General features: G+C 41.8%; 1 protein-coding gene across 1 annotated transcript in view; it reads right to left on the bottom strand.

Moving 5' to 3' along the window:
- Positions 1–2,377: 2,377 nt before the first annotated feature.
- LOC126337054 (circadian clock-controlled protein daywake-like) overlaps positions 2,378–20,496 on the bottom strand; it is a 54,198-nt gene continuing 36,079 nt past the window's right edge. Inside the window, exons 4-6 of the mRNA XM_050001381.1 lie at positions 12,087–12,220; positions 6,590–6,742; positions 2,378–2,666 (exon numbers count right to left, since the gene is read on the bottom strand). Coding sequence (XP_049857338.1) covers positions 2,515–2,666; positions 6,590–6,742; positions 12,087–12,220 — 439 coding nt within the window. The 3' untranslated portion in view covers positions 2,378–2,514. The remainder of the gene's footprint in view (positions 2,667–6,589; positions 6,743–12,086; positions 12,221–20,496) is intronic.

The raw sequence follows: 20,496 nt of genomic DNA, 5'->3' as shown, positions 1-20,496 counted from the left end.
TTTGTAAGGATATAATATGCACAGTGTAATAACGCTGAACGATGTGCGATTCTAGTTATATGCAATACAAAAAAAAAAGATAGCTAGTTGCCTCCCAGTTCCTTTCTCTGACACATTGGTTTATGTTTGTTTCCCCACCAATGCTACCAGTTCTTCCACTCACTAGGTCAGGTATGTACCGTACCTAAAAGATCGAACCATAATCTTGGAATAGCGCAACTCTACATAGAACACAGGATTCTGCATGCAAGGTCACGTAAAAAAGAAAGAATGCGTCTGCATACCATATATCCTGTACGTCAGAACTCGTGAACGGAGTGAATTGAATGCGAGGATGCTCAGCTACATTTCTCCAGATTCTCTGTTACTGTGCTGTGAATTTTAAACGTCAGTGCTCTGTTACACTAGCAACTCCAAGGTTTACTGCAAGATCCAGTCTTCAGACTACCCAGTCACTTTTGCAGCCACAGTCGTAGCAACTCAAATACAGAGAGCAGTGACACAATGGTTCGTCAGCACGTATTGTCATTCCGTTTTCGTGATGATGTTCCTATCCGGAATTAGCTGATCACGAAATAGAATACTTCACTTTGCGTAAAATTGTGTAAAGAGGGCCGTCATTGATCTGGCGAGAGGGAGTAGACCTGGCTCACAGCTGCTTAGAAATTCATTGGACGTAGTACGATAGTCTCGAGCTATTTTCCCAGGCTTGCGTTTGAACGCTTTGGACGGTCAAATAAGCACAGATGTTTCTCGTACATTCTAAATAACTACATGATTTGAATTATTTGCCCGAGCGATTCTAGGCGCTTCAGTCCGGAAACACGCTACTGCTGCAGTCGCAGATTTGAATCCTGCCTCGGGCGTGGTTGTGTGTGATGTCCTTAGGTTACTTAGGTTTGCGTGGTCCTACGTTGTACGGGACTGGTGACCTCAGATGTTAAGTCCCTTAGTGCTCAAAGCACTTTGAACCATTTTTTAAAATTATTTGCCAACTGTTTGGAATACGATACTTTCTGCATTATTTCGTAAATGTGGCAGCAAAAGGTTCAGACCTAAATCAGCTAATGCGTCGGCATCGTGCTATACAATTCGCCCGAAACAGCAGCAACAACTATCTGCGAGTATTTGGGAAGAATGGAAACAAACTGAGTCCTCATTGTACCACATGATAGTGGAAAGCTCCATCGAAGGGTCTAATAGTAGCAATACAACTAGAGGTATCAACTGAACCATGCAGTAGAGGCTGTTGGAGGAATTTCGCCCAGTAGTGTTCCTTCAAGGCTTACAGCAAAACGTGAAGAGGCGATAAGAGATAGCTGAAATCGATTTCTAATCCCTACAGATCCAGATATACTCTTTCGATTCAGCAGAATCTGCACTAAGTCTATGTTTCGAGGAATACTGAAATTATCCCATATGCCACCCTTCCGATCATTCCATCAAAACCTTGACCTTAATTTTTTAAATGATTATTTTTCGAATGTACTCGTCAGTCAAAGAGCATTTGAAATGCAGATAAATAATACTTTGATAAATAAACTGCAACACATTTCATTTTCACATTAACTACTCAACATATTCAATCAATCGAAAATCCTGGATGGAGTGTAACAATATTATGAGAACGGAAGTTGCTACTCACCATATAACGGAGATGCTGAGTCTCAGATAGGCGTCGCGTTTCGTACGAAAGAGCAGCAACGCCTATCTCCGAGTATTTTGCGAGAATGCGAGCAAACTGAGTCTTCACTGTACCATATGGTAGTGGAAAGCTCCATTGAAGGGTGTAATAGTAGCAGTACAATTGGAGTATCAACTGGACCATGTAGTAGAGGCTGTTCGAGGAATGTCGCCCAGTAGTGATCCTCCAACGATTATAGCACAACGATAAGAGAGTCTTTTTGTTGTGCCAATCTGCGACTCGGCATCTCCGTTATATTATGAGTAGCAACTTTCCTTCTTATAATATTGCTACTCAACACATTACTAGATCACGATACAGGCGCGTGATTCGCTTAACACAATGTTTTTTCCAATATTTTTCAGAATTATAAACAGAGACTCTATTCCTCTAGCTCCTAGGCTCTTCATCAGGAGTCTGTTGAATGCGGCACTAATCTTCTCACTCAGATTCCCTTTCGGTATAAAATAGCTCAAGTGACTCTGAGCACTATGGGACTTGACTGCTGAGGTCATCAGTCCTTTCGGTATAGTTAGACACTGTGAGGGATCAGCAGTTGTGGTGAACATACGAACGCAGGAGAAGGAAACGGAAGTATGGAAGGGTAAGGGACACGTATTTGCTCAAATATTTGGAGCAGCAGAAAAACTTCCTAATATCATCATTCCAAATCAATAAAACACGTTGATGAAGAAGGAAGAGTGATTTAATGAGCTTCGACTCTAGAGGTACATCTTAGCGTCTACCCTAAAATGCTGCACTAGCGCCGGTGCACTCTGAGAACGAGTGTAGATAAGCAGCTACCAGGTGGCTGGATGGTGCGCTGGCCGCTACTGGATGAAGAGCTGCTCGTAGGGCACCTGCAGGGCGATGCCAGACAGGATCTGGCGCACCGCCTCGGCGATCGCCTGTGCTATCACGGGGCCCACATCCGTTGTCACCTCCCGCCAGTTCTCGTTCAGGAACATGTTCGTGTTGTCTCCTGAAAGCCACACATACAGCGGTGTTAAAACATGCAGCAAAATCTTTCCAGACGTTTTGGGGCTATAGACATGTTTATAGAACCACACGCTCTCTGTCACACACTTTCTCTTCCTCTCTCTCTCTCTTTGTCTTTGGCTCGCACGTGCCAAAGACATACGTAAGGGCTCAGAGAAAGATATAGCGTATGCACGTAGGTGCTTGACGTATCAGAGAGCAACCGGACATATATCAGATGCGAATGTTTGTTTCTCATAGAACTTCAAACGCCAAATCTACGTGTAGTAATCGCTCCTGGATATCTGGTGACACATAAATTCCAAACCGCGTCTATTTTTTCATCAGTCTTCTCACTTGTTTGATGCGACCCGCCACGAAATTCTCTCCTGTGCCAACTTCTCCACCTCACAGTAGCTCTTGTAACGTAAGTCCGCAATTATTTGCTGGATGTATTCCAATCTCTGTCTTCATCTACAGATTCTGCCCTCTACAGCTCCCTCTAGTACCATGGAAATCAGTCCCTGATGTCTTAACAGATGTCCTATTATCCTGTCCCTCCTCCTTGTCACATTTTCCCACATATACCTTTCCTCTCCAATTCTGCTCAGAACCTCCTCATTCCTTACTCTATCAGCCCACCTAATTTTAAACACTCTTTTGTAGCACCACATCTCAAATGCTTCGATTCTCTTCTGTTCCATTTTTCCCACAATACATGTTTCACTACCATACAATGTTGTGCTCCGAACTACATTCTCAGAAATTCTTCCTTAAGGCCTATGTTCGATGCTAGAAAACTTCTCTTGGCCAGTAATGCCCCTTTTGCCAGTGCTGGTTGCTTTTGATGTCCTCCTTGTTCCGTCCGTCATTGGCATTTTGCCGCCTAGGAAGCAGAATTCCTTATCTTCATCTACTTCGCCACCATCAATCCTGATATTAAGTTTCTCGCTGTTCTCATTTCTGCTGCTTCTCATTACTTTGGTCTTTCTTCAATTTACTCTAAATCCCTATTCTGTACTAATTAGATTGTCCATTCCATTCAGCAGATCATGTAATTCTTCTTCACTTTGACTCAGTATATCAATGTCGTCAGCGAACTGTAACACTGATATCCTTTAAACTTGAATTTTAATTCCGCTCATGAACTTTTATTTTATTTCCATCATTGCTTCTTCCTCTTCAAATGTTTTTAAAGTATGGAGATGTATAATTTCTAAGCTATATTAAGGTCATATGCCTCTGAAAACCTGCATTTGCGTACAATTTAAACACAAACTGTTGGAGACAATGCCGTGTAACAGACAATTATGACCAACCTATTCACTATAGTCATAAATAGGTTACTGGACAAAATTTATGATAATACATGGTTTCAAGGCAAAATATAGTGATAAAATTGTCTCGAGCTTCCAACCGCGTCAAGTTGTTTAAAATCTACAAACTTTTGATAGCCTATTCCTGAGTCAGTGCCAGTTAGTGACTCTCGCGGTGTTGCTGCCGACGGCTGCTGCAGCCAGACGACAGTTGTCTTTTGCCAATGATTGCAGAGTACTCTGTCGAAAGTTCGCGGATTTTAAACCAGTTGGTACGGCCGGAAATACGAGAGAATTTTATTAGCCTAATGTTTACTCGAAACAATGTACATTCCAACATGCAGTACATACACAGGCACATCTTTTAAAGAAGTAACTCCTTTCTTGCTACACGTTTTTTCCTTATTTTTCAATCAAGTACTGAAGCGGAGTTTCAGTTAAGTGATTAAAGCACTGAGGAATGGAAGATTATGTACACTTGGCAAGGACACCTCGTGGACATATCATTTTCGGTTTATTCACACTGTAGCTGTGCTTTTACAATGTCAAAGGCCACAGTGATCAAATTAACCCGAGGACTGCCACAAGCGTAGAAAACGTAGATGAGCGTGGTAGAATTATGGAACGAAAACTCTTTGACTGTCTGGACATAACTTCAACATTCACGTTCATCGGTTCTCTCAAATTCACGAAATTAATTTAGATCAACCAGAATTAGCTCAGTTGCTACAGCACTTGCCCGCGAAAGGCAAAGGTCCCGCGTTCAAGTCTCAGTCCGGCACACATTTTTAACCTGCCAGGAAGTTTCAATGTAGATGAAGCTTGCCAGAGTAGGATGGGTTGTTACTGAACTTTGTTCTAAAGTACGCAAATAATATTAGATTTGTACATACAAATACGTTGTTGTGTCGACAGCGTGAAAGAAGACTAGGAAATCTCAAACAAACAGATTACGCAGTAGTTTTAATCGGTTATGTCAATTTGATATCAAAACACTTGTCATAACGTAAAAGATGTTTAATCTAATGAGTATCAGCTATATTTCACTTCCCCATCATAAAAAATATGGATAGAGACATAAAAATTGCAAGAGAAGCGTAGAAGGCAAATTATCCTAATTGTATTGAAACTAATAAAATATGAAGCTTTTACTGTCACGTTCTTCATTCATCCATTTCCGAAATACCACTTGAGCGTATTTCGAAATAGATATTATTTAGCTTGCTCTCAGAATAAATTTTCACTCTGCAGCTGAGTTTGTGCTGATGAGAAACAGTGATTCAAACTGCGTGCCTCCCGCTAACTCGCACGTGGGACCCTCACCTTTCTAGGTACGACTTTCGGTACAGCACACCTTCCTTACAGAAATGGTAGTCCCGCAGTGTATATAGGAGAATTTCTGTGAAGTTTGGAAGCTGGGAGATGAGGCACTGACTGAAGAACAGCTACAGGGCGGGGAATAATTCTTGCTTGGGTAGCTGAGCCGCTGCCGGTACGGTCGCTCAGCTTGTTCGGTCAGAGGGTTAGCTGCCCTCTGTAATAATAATAATAGTAATAAAAATAATAATAATAAAAAGAAACTGAGTGAATGGATCATCAACGAACTTCCACGGGTGTCGTGGGATGTCCGCCCTGACCAAATGTAAGAAATAATAACGAAGAAAATGAAATTTAAAAAAAGTTGGTAAATCACTTGCTGCGAAAGGCATGGGTCCCAGATTCGAGACCCAGGCTGGCACACAGTTTTAATTTCGAAGTAAGTTTCGATTTTAACTGCTGATTACAATTCCACAGCGACTCTTTTCTCTCGTGGAATTAACCGAAAAGCTTTCGATTCCTCATAAATAAGTGGGTCGAGAGGTCACCTTTATTATCCTTTATAGCGGACTTCTCTGCCAAATAAGGTTTTAAATATTTGTTGTCACAAGAAATGAATTTTCAGTGTTTCCCGCCAATCCTTTGAGTTTTGCATTCCACCATCATATGTAAGGACATACCCATTGAATCGGGCTACTGTGAATGACTCATTTTATAGGACGGAAGCATTCAGCCTTGTTAGAAAACAGTGTCATCGCATCGAATGCTGATGGGACTGGGTGAACGCAGGAAGGTAATTATAGTAAGTGGTCTACAAGATGATTCTCTGGGGGGTGTAGGCAAGTGCGATCGATGGAACACTCACTGGACTGCGACGTACGTGTACTACACAGAGACCTGTAAGATATGCACAACTGCCCAAGTGAAGAATATGTAGGTTAAGTTAGTGCCGTAGTATTTAACTTGAAAAACTTCTTTTGTATCGCTTTTTTTTTTAAATTGCGTATTTTATACCTTGTGTGTTACATCAACGCATTCGTGATAGAAAATGAGTAAATAAGTATCATGAGTAGATCCTTATTTAGTATCTAAAAGTGCAATGGAAGTAGCAATCATATTTGGAGCATTTAAGCTTCCCATTTAGTAAATGTGGAATTTACTATTGTTCAAAGATCGTTATTCCCTCCGTCTAAAAGCGTACTGGTGGTGATAAAGATCCAAATAAAGCAACCTTAACTTGATCTATGAAGTTGCACATGCTTTATTAGGGGCGCTGTTTTACTCTCTGACTCACCCAGCAGTTTGTCGCCGTTGAACAGGTTGTCGAGCTGTATGTAGGTCCGGCTGGTGTCGAATGTGGGCGTCGCCTTGGTTGGGTTCAAGTACTCCTTCCCGTCCTCCTTCTTCACCAGCTCGTACTCGAACTTCAGCGTCAGTGGGACGTCAACTGGAAAACACAGGCTAGGCTGGTAAGGCAATTTGTGTGCCTCTATATTTTTGAAACCACAAGTTGGGTCTATCTTTTTCTTAGGCCAAACTTGTTATATCTCTTTCCTTCTTTTCTTCTCTACATTATGTATGCCAATAACATTGGAAATTTGTGGTAAGGACTATGCTACTAAACTGCTGAGGTCATCGCTCCCTTGGCTTACACACTAATTAATCTAACTTAACCTGACTTACGCTAAGGACAACACAGACACACACACAAACCCATGCGTGAGGTAGGACTCGAACCTCCAACCGTGACAAGACGCCTAGACCGCTCGGCTACTCCGCGCGGCTGCCAATTAAAGTAATAGAGGCAAAGACAAATTTATTGCAGATGAAAACTGAAGAAAGAGGACACACAGGTAGAATGACCAGATGTGTTAGAAATGCCTGGATGACAAAGGAAATATTAAATTTAATTGTTTAAAGGAGGAAATATAAAAATGCATCAAAGCAAATAGGGGAAATAGCATACAAACGCCTTAGAACTGAGATTGACAGAAAGTGCAGAATGATTACGTAGGGAGCTGTCTATGGGAAGTTTAATGTGACTTTTGACGAAAAAGGAGACAGCTGCATGAATATCAAGAGTTCAGACGGAAAGGTAGTAATAAGCAAAGAAGGAAAGGCTGAAAGGTGATAGCAATATAGGAACATTCACGCTTTATATAAGGGCAACTAACCTGAAGACGGTATTATATGTAGCGAAGACGAAATAGCTGGAGATGGGAGACATGATTCAAAGAGTAAAAATTTGACAGAGCACTGAAATATGTAAGCCGAAATAAGGCCTCTGGAGTAGATGATGTTTCCTCAAGTTTAATGACATCCGTGCCCCTCCCCACTATACGTATTACCCGCGGCAGTCAATCTACCGATTCCCGTAAGGGTTTGAGTAATGTGAATGCATACGCACTGAAGAAGATCATTGGCCAAAGAAGGAGATCCCGGATTCGAGTCCTGGTCGGGGCACATATTTTCAACTGTCCCCGTTGATATTTATCAACGCCTGTAAGCAGCTTATGGTCTGCATTTCATTGTAATTTCATTCTTCGAAAGCTGCAAGAACACCAATGGTAACTGGTCTTTCGGACATGTACAAAAGAACAGATACCATCTTCATATATGAATATAAGTATTATGAAGACTTTTCTGAAAGTATTTGGAGTATAGCCCTTGGGGTAAATGAAATGTGGATGATAGGCAGTTAACACAAGAAGAGAAGGAAGTTTTTGAGACGCGGTGCTTGACAAGAATGTTGAGGATTATATGGATAGATCGGATAATAAATGAATAAATACTGAAGTGAACTGTGAAAAAACGAATTTATGACACAATCGCACTAAAAGAAGGGGTCGTTGATAGGACACAGTCTGATGTATCAAGAAGCTGCTAATTTGGTAATAGAACGAATTGTGTGAGTGGGAAGGGTGGGGGGGTGGGGGGTGAGACAACTAATCCAGAGGGAAAGCAAGACTCGGATACAGTAAACAAGTTCAAAGAGATGTAGACTGTGGAAATCACACTGAGATGAAAAGATCTGCACAAGAAAGAGTAGCACTGTAAGGTGTACCAAACCAGCGTTCGGACAGATGACCACAACTACAACAACTGAAACACTGGACATACATCTCCACAAATATTTACAGATAAATGTCAAGGGTAGATATCAGTACTTCATTTGTAATGTCCACCTGAATATAAGACCTTTTATTCTCTTCAATATTGATACACAAAATGGTGGCTTAATCTCGCAGGAAAATGGTTATGTTAATTCTCTCTTTCTATATGAGAAAAAGTCAACGAGTAAAGAGTGTGCAGTGGCAGAGGTCTAAATTACTCGTGTTTTGTCTTAGTTGGAATAGGCAGACACTGCTAGACCAGAGAAGTAATTTACTTTCTCTTAAAATGATATACGTTTAAATACTTTTTTTTAATGGAGGCTCTACACTCTACCATTTGTATCTGGAAAGCTTCCTTTCAACATAATCTGATCAGTAAGTGTCAAAAGTTTTCCATCCAAAGAGGTTAATGTCGAAAGCATTATCTGGGTTCAGTGATAACTCTACTAATCCACGTTACAATCAGGGCAAAATAGAGCCGAATTTGCTTAGCTGTAGAGACGTCTCTTGAAATTAATCTCTGAATTTATAGCTCGTAGTTCGAGTCCTTCGAAAACGCTCACATGTTTCTCTGTTGCTGGCTTCAATGGTTTTTACACTGCGATCCCCAATAACGTGGATCTAACATTGCTGTTTCGAAACTCAACTCTTCATGCATTTGTGCCATCTACGTACTGCAATTCCATGTTTCTTACTAGACAGAGTAGATGACAGCAACTCTAGACTCCCGTGTGCCGAAAGAGCACTTGAACCAGTATCCATAAACTAGCTGATTTCCTTTGTAGGTTAGAATCATGTGAAAATACATACTTTTCCGTCGTATATTGTGCTGTCCCTTTGAACAGAGCACGACGATCTCTTCCTCCGTGTTTAAAACGACGAATTATGTTGTAGCTCAATTTATTTTCACATGCCTGCACAAAAATAATTGTTACTTCTATTACATGTTACGTCGTGTGAACTGTTCGTCCTCTCGGTCATATTCGGCCGCTTGTCTGATAAATTTCCTTTAAAACTTTCTGCACATTGTGCCAAAATATTGAGTGAAGCTAGATATTTCATTTACAGTGTTCATTTCTTCCCGAAAACAATGAAGTTACTCTTTATCATAGTTGATTTTCGAATGCTATTTTTCTCTGCAGAAATTCTCCTCTAGTTACATTAGGCAACACTGAAAAAGTAATTGGGATGAAATAACTGTTCGTTAACTGTGTCTGACACACTGAGAACGAAAACGACAATGAAATACCGAATTAGATCTTTTTCCAAATTAAAGAGGGTGCATTTAATTACAATTTATCAGCATTTATTGTCAGTCCTTCCCATATGGGCTTGGAAACCCCGTTCAAGGTAGAGAGAATGATGAAGTTTGTAGTCCGTACTCGAAGCAACACGACGAAGGGGAGAAGGAAGCGAGGAGCTGAACATGCTTCAATTCAGCGTAGTTTCAATCTGTTACAATCTGTACTCCGTTCCTGTGTTGGAAGAACGTGTTACTGCAGTGTAGTTAGCACGTGGGGTCATTGTAATTACTGTAATTCAATGTGCTTTGCAAATGCGTAATAGGTGTTGCAACATTTTGCTACATTCACGGACAGGCTACACTGAAATCGTAAAGGAGGCCATAGCATCATATATTAGGGAGGCGTACAGGCTGTGCTTTGGCTGTGACATCCGGGACCAGGACAAACCCTGGGCTCCTCATGTATCCTGCATAACTTGTGTTTCGAGACTTCATTTGTAGTTGAATCATAAAAGATCTTCCACGGGCTTTCTATACCCGTGATCTGGCGAGAACCATCGAACCATGTGATTGTTGTTTTGCATGACAATTCCATTAACACATGGCATTTACAACAAGCAAAAGTCTTTCATGGAGTATCCTAATATGTCGTCGGCCATGTGACCAGTCCTCCACCTAGACGGACTGCCTGTTCCTGTCTCACTTGACAGTGGCAGGGCGTTAGTGAAACTAGTGCTGCACCGTCATCCTTAAAACCCAATTCTTCGAAAAATCCTGATAATCGTGGGTATACAGAGATTCACAAAATAACACAGTGTGAACTTAATGACGTATGAGAGATATGAAATTGCCGAAAGGCAAAGCTGAACTGTTGGTGTCGATACTATAACAGTGGAACCGTCTTGATAAAGGGGTAAATGTGACCGCGTTCATCAACCGCCGTACGCCATTCCTTTCATTTTTAGAAAGAGAAAAGAACTTGGTGTTTTGTCGAGATGAGCAGTGACCAATGGCAGCTATGGACATCTACTCATCCAAAGGATGTCTCATGTGCGTGCCAGTGCACAATGGCAACGCTTTAACATCGATTCCAACTAGGTATGCGCCTCTTATGAAAGAAACGTATGATAATATGAGGAAGTTGTTATTGCGATTGAACTATGAAAAGTTTAAATGGAAAATTTCCGGGGATCTGAAGGAAAAAAGTGGCTTGAGCGTCAACCATTTTAACCACGGATCTCACAGTGTTAAGCACGAAGCAGTTGTCGAATCCAAGAACTAGTAATTCTCCATGCTCTTCATATAAAATTCGGGCTAACGAACAACTTCGTTAAGACCATGCACAAAGCTCGGGAAGCATTTCTCTATTTGCACTTCTGCAATAAAGAGGGGACATTCGAGGAATCCAGCATATACAGACTGCACAGAGATCAGCATTTCAGTACCCCCTGTCAGGTGATGAATAGTTAACTCGGGATGCCGTCGTTAAAGTGTCAACAAACTCTCTAGGAAATAAGAGGGCAAAAAACTTTAAGGATATTTTGACAAATCTTCTGCACTGCTACAGTATACTGGGGTTGCAACATGACCTTAAAGTTGTTGTTCCTAGCCGCCCACTTAGACTTCTTTCCTGACAACTGTGGAGCTGTAAGCGACGAGCACGGAGAACGCTTCTACGAGCAAATTTCGGAAATGGACATGAGATACCAGGGAAATAGAGTGCATCAGTATTAGCCAATTACAAATCATTGTAAAGATTTTTGAAAGTCATCTAAAAATGAACCAGCTATAATATATCAGCTGTTACGTACGTTCTGTGTACAGTTATGTAACATTCATGCCAACCAAAACAGTATCGTAAGGAACATTTAACGACACTGTAAAATATTTTTTAAATATTTTTCTGTCATACATAGGGTCACATATCAAATTATTCTCCAGCTATCAAAACGTAACTAATTTCATGTTTATTCTCTAGCTATAGGCGAGGCAATCAATATTTTACCTCGATGTCTTTCGTGTAAGACTTTTTTCTTGTATGGAGGATAAATGTTGAAGTACCATTATCTCTTTCTTGTCCAGGTACAAAATTAGTCGCTGAAAACTGTGTCCTCTTTAGAGAGACCAAGAGACTTCTTACTTATACCTACGGAAGGGGGTTTCCTTGAAGTGTAATGTGTGTTAACATTCAGAACCGTAACTGAGTCATGTCTAAATGATCTTCCTGTGAATTAGTTGGTAGATTTCATAGAATAAATTAAAACATTTAATTATTGAAATTACCAATGTGAATGCGATCGGACTCAAATTACTATACTACTATTAAGGTAGGATTTTAGTTAACAAGCCAGTAGAGGGCATAAATAAATTTCAGAAACAGCTATTACGAGTTTCACTGAAATACGCGACGTGGTTCAAAGTCACAAAGTACTTACCGAGAGTAATGTTAGCGGGGCCACTGCCTTTCAGTGGCAGCACGAGAATCTTGCCGTCCACCTGGTAGTCGGCTAGAACTTCCAGCCGCGGCAGGAAGAAGCCCCACTCGAACTTCTTGCCTTTTGGGTCAAATCTGCGACAAAGGTTTCATTCCTATACAACCATGCATGTTAAACTGTATCATTGGAAATTTAAAGAATTTTATTCCGTTAATGGTACTGAATAAGATAACTCGCGGGGAAGTACAGGTATTTAAAATCCAGTTCTAACGCTCTCTGCTCTCCATGAATTTCTGATAAGCTGCATCTGCTTGTACAGGAAATTTAACTATTGGTATAATTTGTAATAAATAAACGTCTTATAGTTATTTTGCCCTAATATTTCATAGTGAATTAATAGGGCAGCAGAGCTGAGAATACATGAAAAAATAACCTGATTGGTTCCTGTTTGGACAGTAGCCTTTAAAAATGCTAGCGATGTTAGTCCCAGTTGAAACAACAGTATAGTGGGTTAACAAACTGAATTTGGTTGTAGGTAGAAATTATTGTAACATATTATAATATTTCCTAGACATAAAGCACATTATTGTAATTATTTTGTGAAGACCGCAGGATTTGTGCAAGTCTACACCCTTTTCGCACACCCAATTTAATCAAAGCACTTCGTTCTTGTCTTCCAGTCTTGTTGGTCTCCCTTGGTTTATGTACACATTGTACACGTATAGTCTTCCCTTGTAGCTTACCCTTATTTTCTCAGAACTTCGAACGTTTTACGTTGCCGAATGCTTTTCCCAGGTCGACAGATTCTGTGAACATGTCTCGGTTTTTCTTCACTCTTGCTTTCATTAGGCTATCAACTGCAACGTCCGAACTGCCTTTCTGTTGCCTTTATCTTTGCTACAGCCAAACTGATCGTCATATAACAGTTGCTTAGTTTTTTTCTGTCAACTTATGCCACCTGTGGTTGAGCGTCATCTTGCTCTCAAGTCCGACTAGTAATATTACCCTGTGTCACTTTCTCGAAGTGCCTCTGCAGCGAAAGTGAACCGCTTGGCATTAAAACACGCTCTCTGGAAGGATTATCCGTCACTGTGGTTCGCCCACATCGGAAACAAATTTGACACCGACGGGGTAACGCAGGCACGAAATATGCACAAGTGCTTGGTCTACTCGACATCCGCGTCGGCAGTGAGGTTAGTCATGTTATCCAAACCAACCCACGTCCGGAAAATATGTTACTGAAAGACTTCATGCTTAGGACGGTCGTTACACAGGATGAAATAGGGAGTCGTCACTGTACCTGCGATACCTCCACGCTTTGGCTGGACAAGGCGTACTGTCCCACTTCTACGGTCCATATGCTTGCCGGAGATGTATCTCACCCTGCTTTCGGCAACACAAGAGGCGTAATTGAGCAAGCTGGTAGAGATCGCGAACGTACTAATCGATCCTGCTGCTCCACAGGTCTTTACTACAACGCGTGTCTTGCAAAGTAACGTTGGTTTACGAGCTTCGCTCGGAAGTTTTGAAATTTCAGCGAGTGATTTACGATCAGGTCCTTAAAAGGGAGATAGAATAATTCGTGCAATCGCCCGACTGTACGGGATACACATGACAGTCCGCAAACGGTGTTATGGAGTGTCTACACCATTGCTGGAAGGAAGCTACATTCCACCACATGACTGATCCGTGGATTGATGCTCTCCCAATAGCGAAGTTGCGATAGTGCAGTGCAAAGAAAGCCTGCAGGTGTCCCAACGGAGGTACTTTGTGGCGAACATCTGCGTCCAGCAATAGGTTTCCGAACCACATCCCGGCGCGCGATGTTACACTCAAGATATCGTTGAGGGTCTCCACAGGCAAATGGAGGCTCTGGCACCGAGTGGAACTAACGGCACGCGAAACAGACCCTCTCTCTATGCTCCCGGTCCTACCGAATCCTTCTCCCCTTAAACTATATTCCGCTGTTGTTGATGCCAACTTACATTCGTCCCTCCACACTTCCTTATCTCGTTTGCATTTCAGCTGACCGCCGTTCCGTCGTCTGCCAATGACGTCATTGTTTGCAGTATGGAAGGCAGAAAGTCGTCACACGGCTCTCCCGGCCGTTGTCAGTTTTCTTGCACTAGAGCCGCTGCTACACGGACAAATAGCTCCGCACTTGGGCTCACAAGGCTGAGTGCTCATTTTTCCAGTCCTCCAGTCAAGGAAATATCCTTGGCAATACAGGGAATCGAACACGGATCCTCCATCCTGCTGACATCTTATCCATGGAGACGTACTAGGTACTTAATAAATGCTACACTTTACCTAAAGATAAATCTCTTAATTGGTCTGAATAACAAGAAGGTGATTTTTTTGTTGTTGTGGTCTTTAGTTCGAGGTCTGGTTTCATGCAGCTCTCCAAGCTACTCTCCTGCGCAAGCCTCTTCATGTTAAAATAAATACTGCAACCTACGGCCTTCTGAATCTGCTCACTGACTTCATCTCTTGGCCGCCCTCTATGATTATTACCCTCACAGTTCCCTCCGATACTAAACTGGTGATCCCTTGCTCTCTCAGAATGTGTCCTACCAAATGGTCCCTTCATCTACTCCACTTGTGCCACAAACTTCTTTTCTCCCGAATTCTCTTCAGTACCTCCTCATTAGTTATGTGATCTACCCATCTAAACTTCAGCATTATACTACAGCACCACATTTCAAAAGCTTCTATTTTCTTCCTATCTAAACGGTTTATCGTCTCTGTTTCACTTCCATACATGGCAACACTCCATACAAATAGTTCCAGAAAAGACCTCCTAACGCTGAAATCTATGTTCGATGTTATAAAATTTCTTTTTTAGAAACGATTTTCTTGCCATTGCCAGTCTACACTATACGGGGTGGTCCATTGATCGTGACCAGGCCAAATATCTCACGAAAAAGCGTCAAACGAAGAAACTACAAATACCGAAACTAATCTAGCTTGAAGGGGGGAACCAGATGGCGCTATGGTTGGCCCGCTAGATGGCGCTACCAAAGGTCAAACGGATAACAACTGTGTTTTTTTTTAATAGAAACACCTTTTTTTAATTACATATTCGTGTAGTACGTCAAGAAATATGAATGTTTTAGTTGGCCCACATTTTTCGCTTTGTGACAGATGGCGCTGCAATAGTTACAAACATATGGCTCATAATTTTAGTCGAACAATTGGTAACAGGAAGGTGTTTTAAATTAAAATACAGAACGTTATTTCGGTTGTTCCAATGTGATACATGTACCTTTGTGCACTTATCATTTCTGAGAACGCATGCTGTTACAGCGTGATTACCTGTAAATACCACATTAATGCAATAAATGCTCAAAATGTTGTCCGTCAACCACAGTGCATTTGGCAATACGGGTAACGACATTCCTCTCAACAGCAAGTAGTTCGCCTTCGGTAATGTACGCACATGCATTGACAATGCGCTGGCGCATATTGTCAGGCGCTGCCGGTGGATCACGATAGCAAATATCCTTCACCTTACTCCACAGAAAGACATCCGATGACGCCATATGCGGTGAACGTGCGGGCCATGGTATGGTACTGCGACGACCAATCCACCTGTCATGAAATACGCTATTTAATACCGCTTCAACCGCACGCGAGCCATGTGACGGACATCCATTATGTTGGAAGTACATCGGCAATCTGTCATGTAGTGAAACATATTGTAGTAACATCGGTAGAACATTAGGTAGGAAATCAGCAAACATTGCACCATTTAGATTGCCATTGATAAAATGGGGGCCAATTATCCTTCCTCCCATAATGCCGCACCATACATTACCCCGCCAAGATCGCTGATGTTCCACTTGTCGCAGCAATCGTGGATTTTCCGTTGCCCAATAGTGCATATTATGCCGGTTTACGTTACCGCTGTTGGTGAATGACGCTTCGTAGCTAAATAGAACCCGTGCAAAAAATCTGTCATCGTCCCGTAATTTCTCTTGTGCCCAGTGGCAGAACTGTACATGACATTCACAGTCCTGCAATTCCTGGTGCATAGAAATATGGTAGGGTGCAATCGATGTTGATGTAGCATTCTCAACGCAGACATTTTTGAGATTCCCGATTCTCGGGCAATTTGTCTGCTACTGACGTGCGGATTAGCCGCGACAGTAGCTAAAATACCTACTTGTTCATCATCATTTGTTGCAGGTCGTGGTTGACTTTTCGTATGTGGCTGAACACTTCCTGTTTCCTTAAATAACGTAACTATCCGGCGAACGGGCCGGACACTTGGATGATGTCGTCCATGATACCGAGCAGCATACATAGTGCACGCCCGTTGGGCATTTTGATCACAATAGCCGTACATCAACACGATATCAACGTTTTCCGCAATTAATAAACGGTCCCTTTTAACACTGGTAGTGTATCACGAAGCAAAACCGTCCAAACTGGCGGAATGTTACACCACACCACGTACTTATACGTTTGTAACTATTACAGCGCCATCTATCACAAAGCGGAAAAAGTGGTCAAACTAAAATATTCATATTTCTTTACATACTACACGAATATGTAATAAAAAATGAGGGTTCCTATTTAGAAAAACGCAGTTGATATCCGTTTGACCTATGGCAGCGCCATCTAGCGGGACAACCAAAGCCCCATCTGGTTTCCCCCTTCAAGCTAGATGAGTTTCGTTCTTTTTAGTTTTTCGTTTGATGCTTATTTCGTGATATTTCTTCCTCAGCATCATGTGATTTAATTCAATTATTTTCCACTATTCTCGCTTTACTTTTGTCGATGTTCATCATGTATCCTCCTTTCAAGACACTGTACATCCCATTCAGCTTCTTTTCCAAGTCCTTTCCTGTCTCTGGCAGAATTACAATGCCGTCTGCAAATCTCAAAGTTTTCGAATAATATCATCTACATTGCTGCGAATACAACAATGGTAGACAAGTGCAAGAAATGTCGCACAATTGGCTTAACAGCTCATGCATCCAGACAGATAAAGAGAGTAGTATGCAAAAGAGCGGAAAAGTAAACAAAAGACCTGTTAGATAACGGTAAGTTTGGCTTTCGGAAAGATATGGCACCAGAGAGGAATTTCTGAGTTGTGCTTGATAATGGAAGCAAAATTTAAGAAAAGTTGACACCTTCATGGAATTTATGAGTCTAGAAAAAGCTCTCGGCAGCATAAAATTGTGCAAGGTGCTCGAAATTCTGTGAAAAATAGGAGTAAGCTAAGGCGAAAGAAAGCTGTACAAGAACCGAGAGGAGACATTAAGAATAGAAGACCAAGAGCGAAGTGCATGCACCGTACTAAAGGTAGCTGATGATTGTAAGAACTATAGGGGAAGACAGAGATTGAAGTACTTCCAAAAAAGAACTGGGACGAGGGGACCGTCCTGAGTGAAACAATTATATACAAAATTGTTAAGGCTTTCGTGGCCACTTGTTGATAAACAGCCTATTTGCTTCTGTCTCGGGTTTTGCAGACGACTTTCGTCTGATGTTTTACTGACGTTTTGCCACCACGAGTGGCTGGTGTTGTCAGAGCTTCACGCTCCACTGCTGGTGGTGAACTGGAGCCGAGCTCGCGGTTGCAGACTATATGCCAACATCGGAGGGTTCTCGGCGGTCATTTCCGGCCCGGTTCTCCTCTTGCTACTTGCGACGGTAGCTCGCTGCAGCATGGGAAGCCAGGATCCGTTTACCTCAAGGCTTTCTTTTTTCCCATGTTTTTGTATTTCTATCGCCCCTCTGAACAAGCGGGTGTGAAAGCGCTTCTCTAGAGCTAGATCTTCCGTGTCGGCGAATTTTATTACGTATTCAGTCTCACATAGTGCGTGCTCTGCCACGGCCGATTTCCCTACCTGCTCCAACATAAAATTTACCATGGAAGTATAAAAGGACAAGAAACAACCATTTCTAAATGTGGTGGTCACAGGGGATATCGAAAACCTGGGACACAGCGTGTTCCGAAAACCGACACACAGGGACCGATACCTGCACAATTTACCAAACAACAACCCGAGACAGAAAAGAGGCATGATTAATACACTCTTAACGCGAGCAGGACGAATATGTGAGCCGCGGCACCTCAGACGTGAAATGCAACACTTGCAAAGTGTTCTGAGGAGCAATAGGTACGACACAACTTACGTCAGAAGTGTAACAGAGCCAAACACTCGGCGAAGCGGCATATCAGAAAAAGAAATGGCGGGTAGAGCCCTTCTGCCATGCATTCCCTGAGTGACGGACAGAATCGGCCTTATATTGCGCAAACATGGCGTAAATACGACTTCAAAATTGTCAAAGAAGATCAAAGAGTATCTTAGATAAGTAAAGGAGGCAAGGGACCCACTTGCAATGTCGGGAATAATCCGCATACCATGCACATGGGGAAACATTTATGTCGGAATGGCTGGACGATCAATCAACACCAGGATCAAGTAACATAAGCAACATTGCAGTTTGGGGCAGGTGGAGAAATCGGCCGTAGCAGAGCACGCACTATGCGAGACCGGACACGTAGAAAATTCGCCGACACGGAAATTCTGGCTGTAGAGAAGCACTGTCACACCCACTTGTTCAGGGAGGCGATACAAATACAAAAACACGGGAATAACTTCAACAAGAAAGAAGAAAACCTTGAGGTAAACGGATCCGTGTTGCAGCGAACGACCGTCTCAGGTAGCAAGAGGAGAATCGGACCGGAAATGAACGCGGAGAAGCTCACGGACGTTGGCGCGCCAGGTACACATAGTCTGCGGCCGTGGCCTCGACTCCAGTCCACCACCAGCAATGGAGGGTGAAGCTTGGACAATGCCAGCCACTCGTGGGTGGCGAAACGTCAGTAAAATCATGAGACCAACGTCGGCCGGAGAACCCGAGACACAAGCCAATAGGCAGTTACGTACATATTCAATGCTTCTGGATTCTCCGTTTCCATGCCAGTTTGGTCGCTGAGTTTCAGGACAAATGGCTTAGATTCATATACTGATTTAATTAATGACCAAAACTTGTTCCAGCTTTCTCTCAGATCGGTATCTGCATTCCCACTTTTAAATTCGTTAAGGGGTTAGAGCAGGCTGGAAAATTGCTTTTGAGCCCATTTATTTATCTTATAATGTTCCTTAGAGAGTCTATTTTCAAGATTCTTTCATGTAAAGTTTGCCATAAATGTTAACATTTTCTATAACGGTGATTTACTGAAAGGTATCTGGCGTGTCTGAGCGTTCGGATGCAACCGATGTGATGCTACAATAGCTACGGACGGGATAAGGGTCCTGTCAGTTTCGCATAGTATCACAAAGTTCATTTGTATAAATTAAAATACTGTTTTCGAGAAGCGTTCTAGCTCTCGTCGTTTATGGTATCGTATGGCATCGTATGATTCATTTATGGTAAACAGTCTGAAAGCACGTGCTTGTCTCATGTCTGCTTAACTTGTCATTTCGTTTGTTTTTTTATACGAAGTAAAACGTGAGTACTTGAAAATGACAAGATAAACGTATTTTTAGGATAGAAAACGTTCTAAAGAATCCCAGTCGTGTAAAAAAACACTTTCATCGGTAAGAGGACATAATTTCGTCAAATGAGAGTGTTTCGACATCGGCGAAAAGAGACCAGATGTACAGTGTTGGCAATGCCGATTAAAGGTTTGTTCAATTTGAGAATTAAAAAACACGAGTTGAAGCTTAACACCCTTGTTTTTTCAAAACATTTTCCAAGTTACTAGGTCCTCCGATACATGAAATATACGTGCTGTTACTTTATACCTCTTTGTAACTTGGGTGTCAGCTTTTTTCCTGTTGCAGCACATACTATTTTTTCTATATATTTTAATTTAGATTATTGTTGCACGTTCTCATAACGACGTTTCGTCAAAAATATTGACTTTTATTTCAGAGTTCCGCTATTAAGTCAACAATCATCTTGTAAAGTACGTTAGATATCAGTTTCATAATAGTTATTAAAATGTTGTTCTGTGTCGAAATTTGTGACGTTCAGAGCTCCCACCAACCGACCTCGCACTTCACGAAAGAATTTCGTCGCTGTCGTGTAGTGTCCTTTGGGTGCAAGTCTTTTACTTAAATAAATATGTGCTATAATCTGAAGAGTGTACAATAACGATCTAAAATCAGATTCGTAATTTGTTCGTTATTTTATTGAAAAAAAACTATCATGATACTGGTTCTAAGATCGAGCTTTATCCTGGTCTATCCCCTTAAACGCTTAACGCATAGTTCACCTTACGTTAATTTTACATCGTTCATTGTTTGTTTGTCTATGAAGCTTAATAAATAAGCTCGCTATGTTTTCAGAGCAAATTTCTAACACAGCTGTCGAAAGACGACAAGTCTTTCCGATTCCTCGCAACTTTGCTGTCTTACAATATTCTCGTATTTCGTCTATTTATCGT

This window comes from Schistocerca gregaria, chromosome 2 (genome assembly GCF_023897955.1).
Source record: "Schistocerca gregaria isolate iqSchGreg1 chromosome 2, iqSchGreg1.2, whole genome shotgun sequence".
Taxonomy (NCBI): domain Eukaryota; kingdom Metazoa; phylum Arthropoda; class Insecta; order Orthoptera; family Acrididae; genus Schistocerca; species Schistocerca gregaria.
Note: the sequence above shows the minus strand (reverse complement) of the source record. Positions and strands in the feature narration are given on the sequence as shown.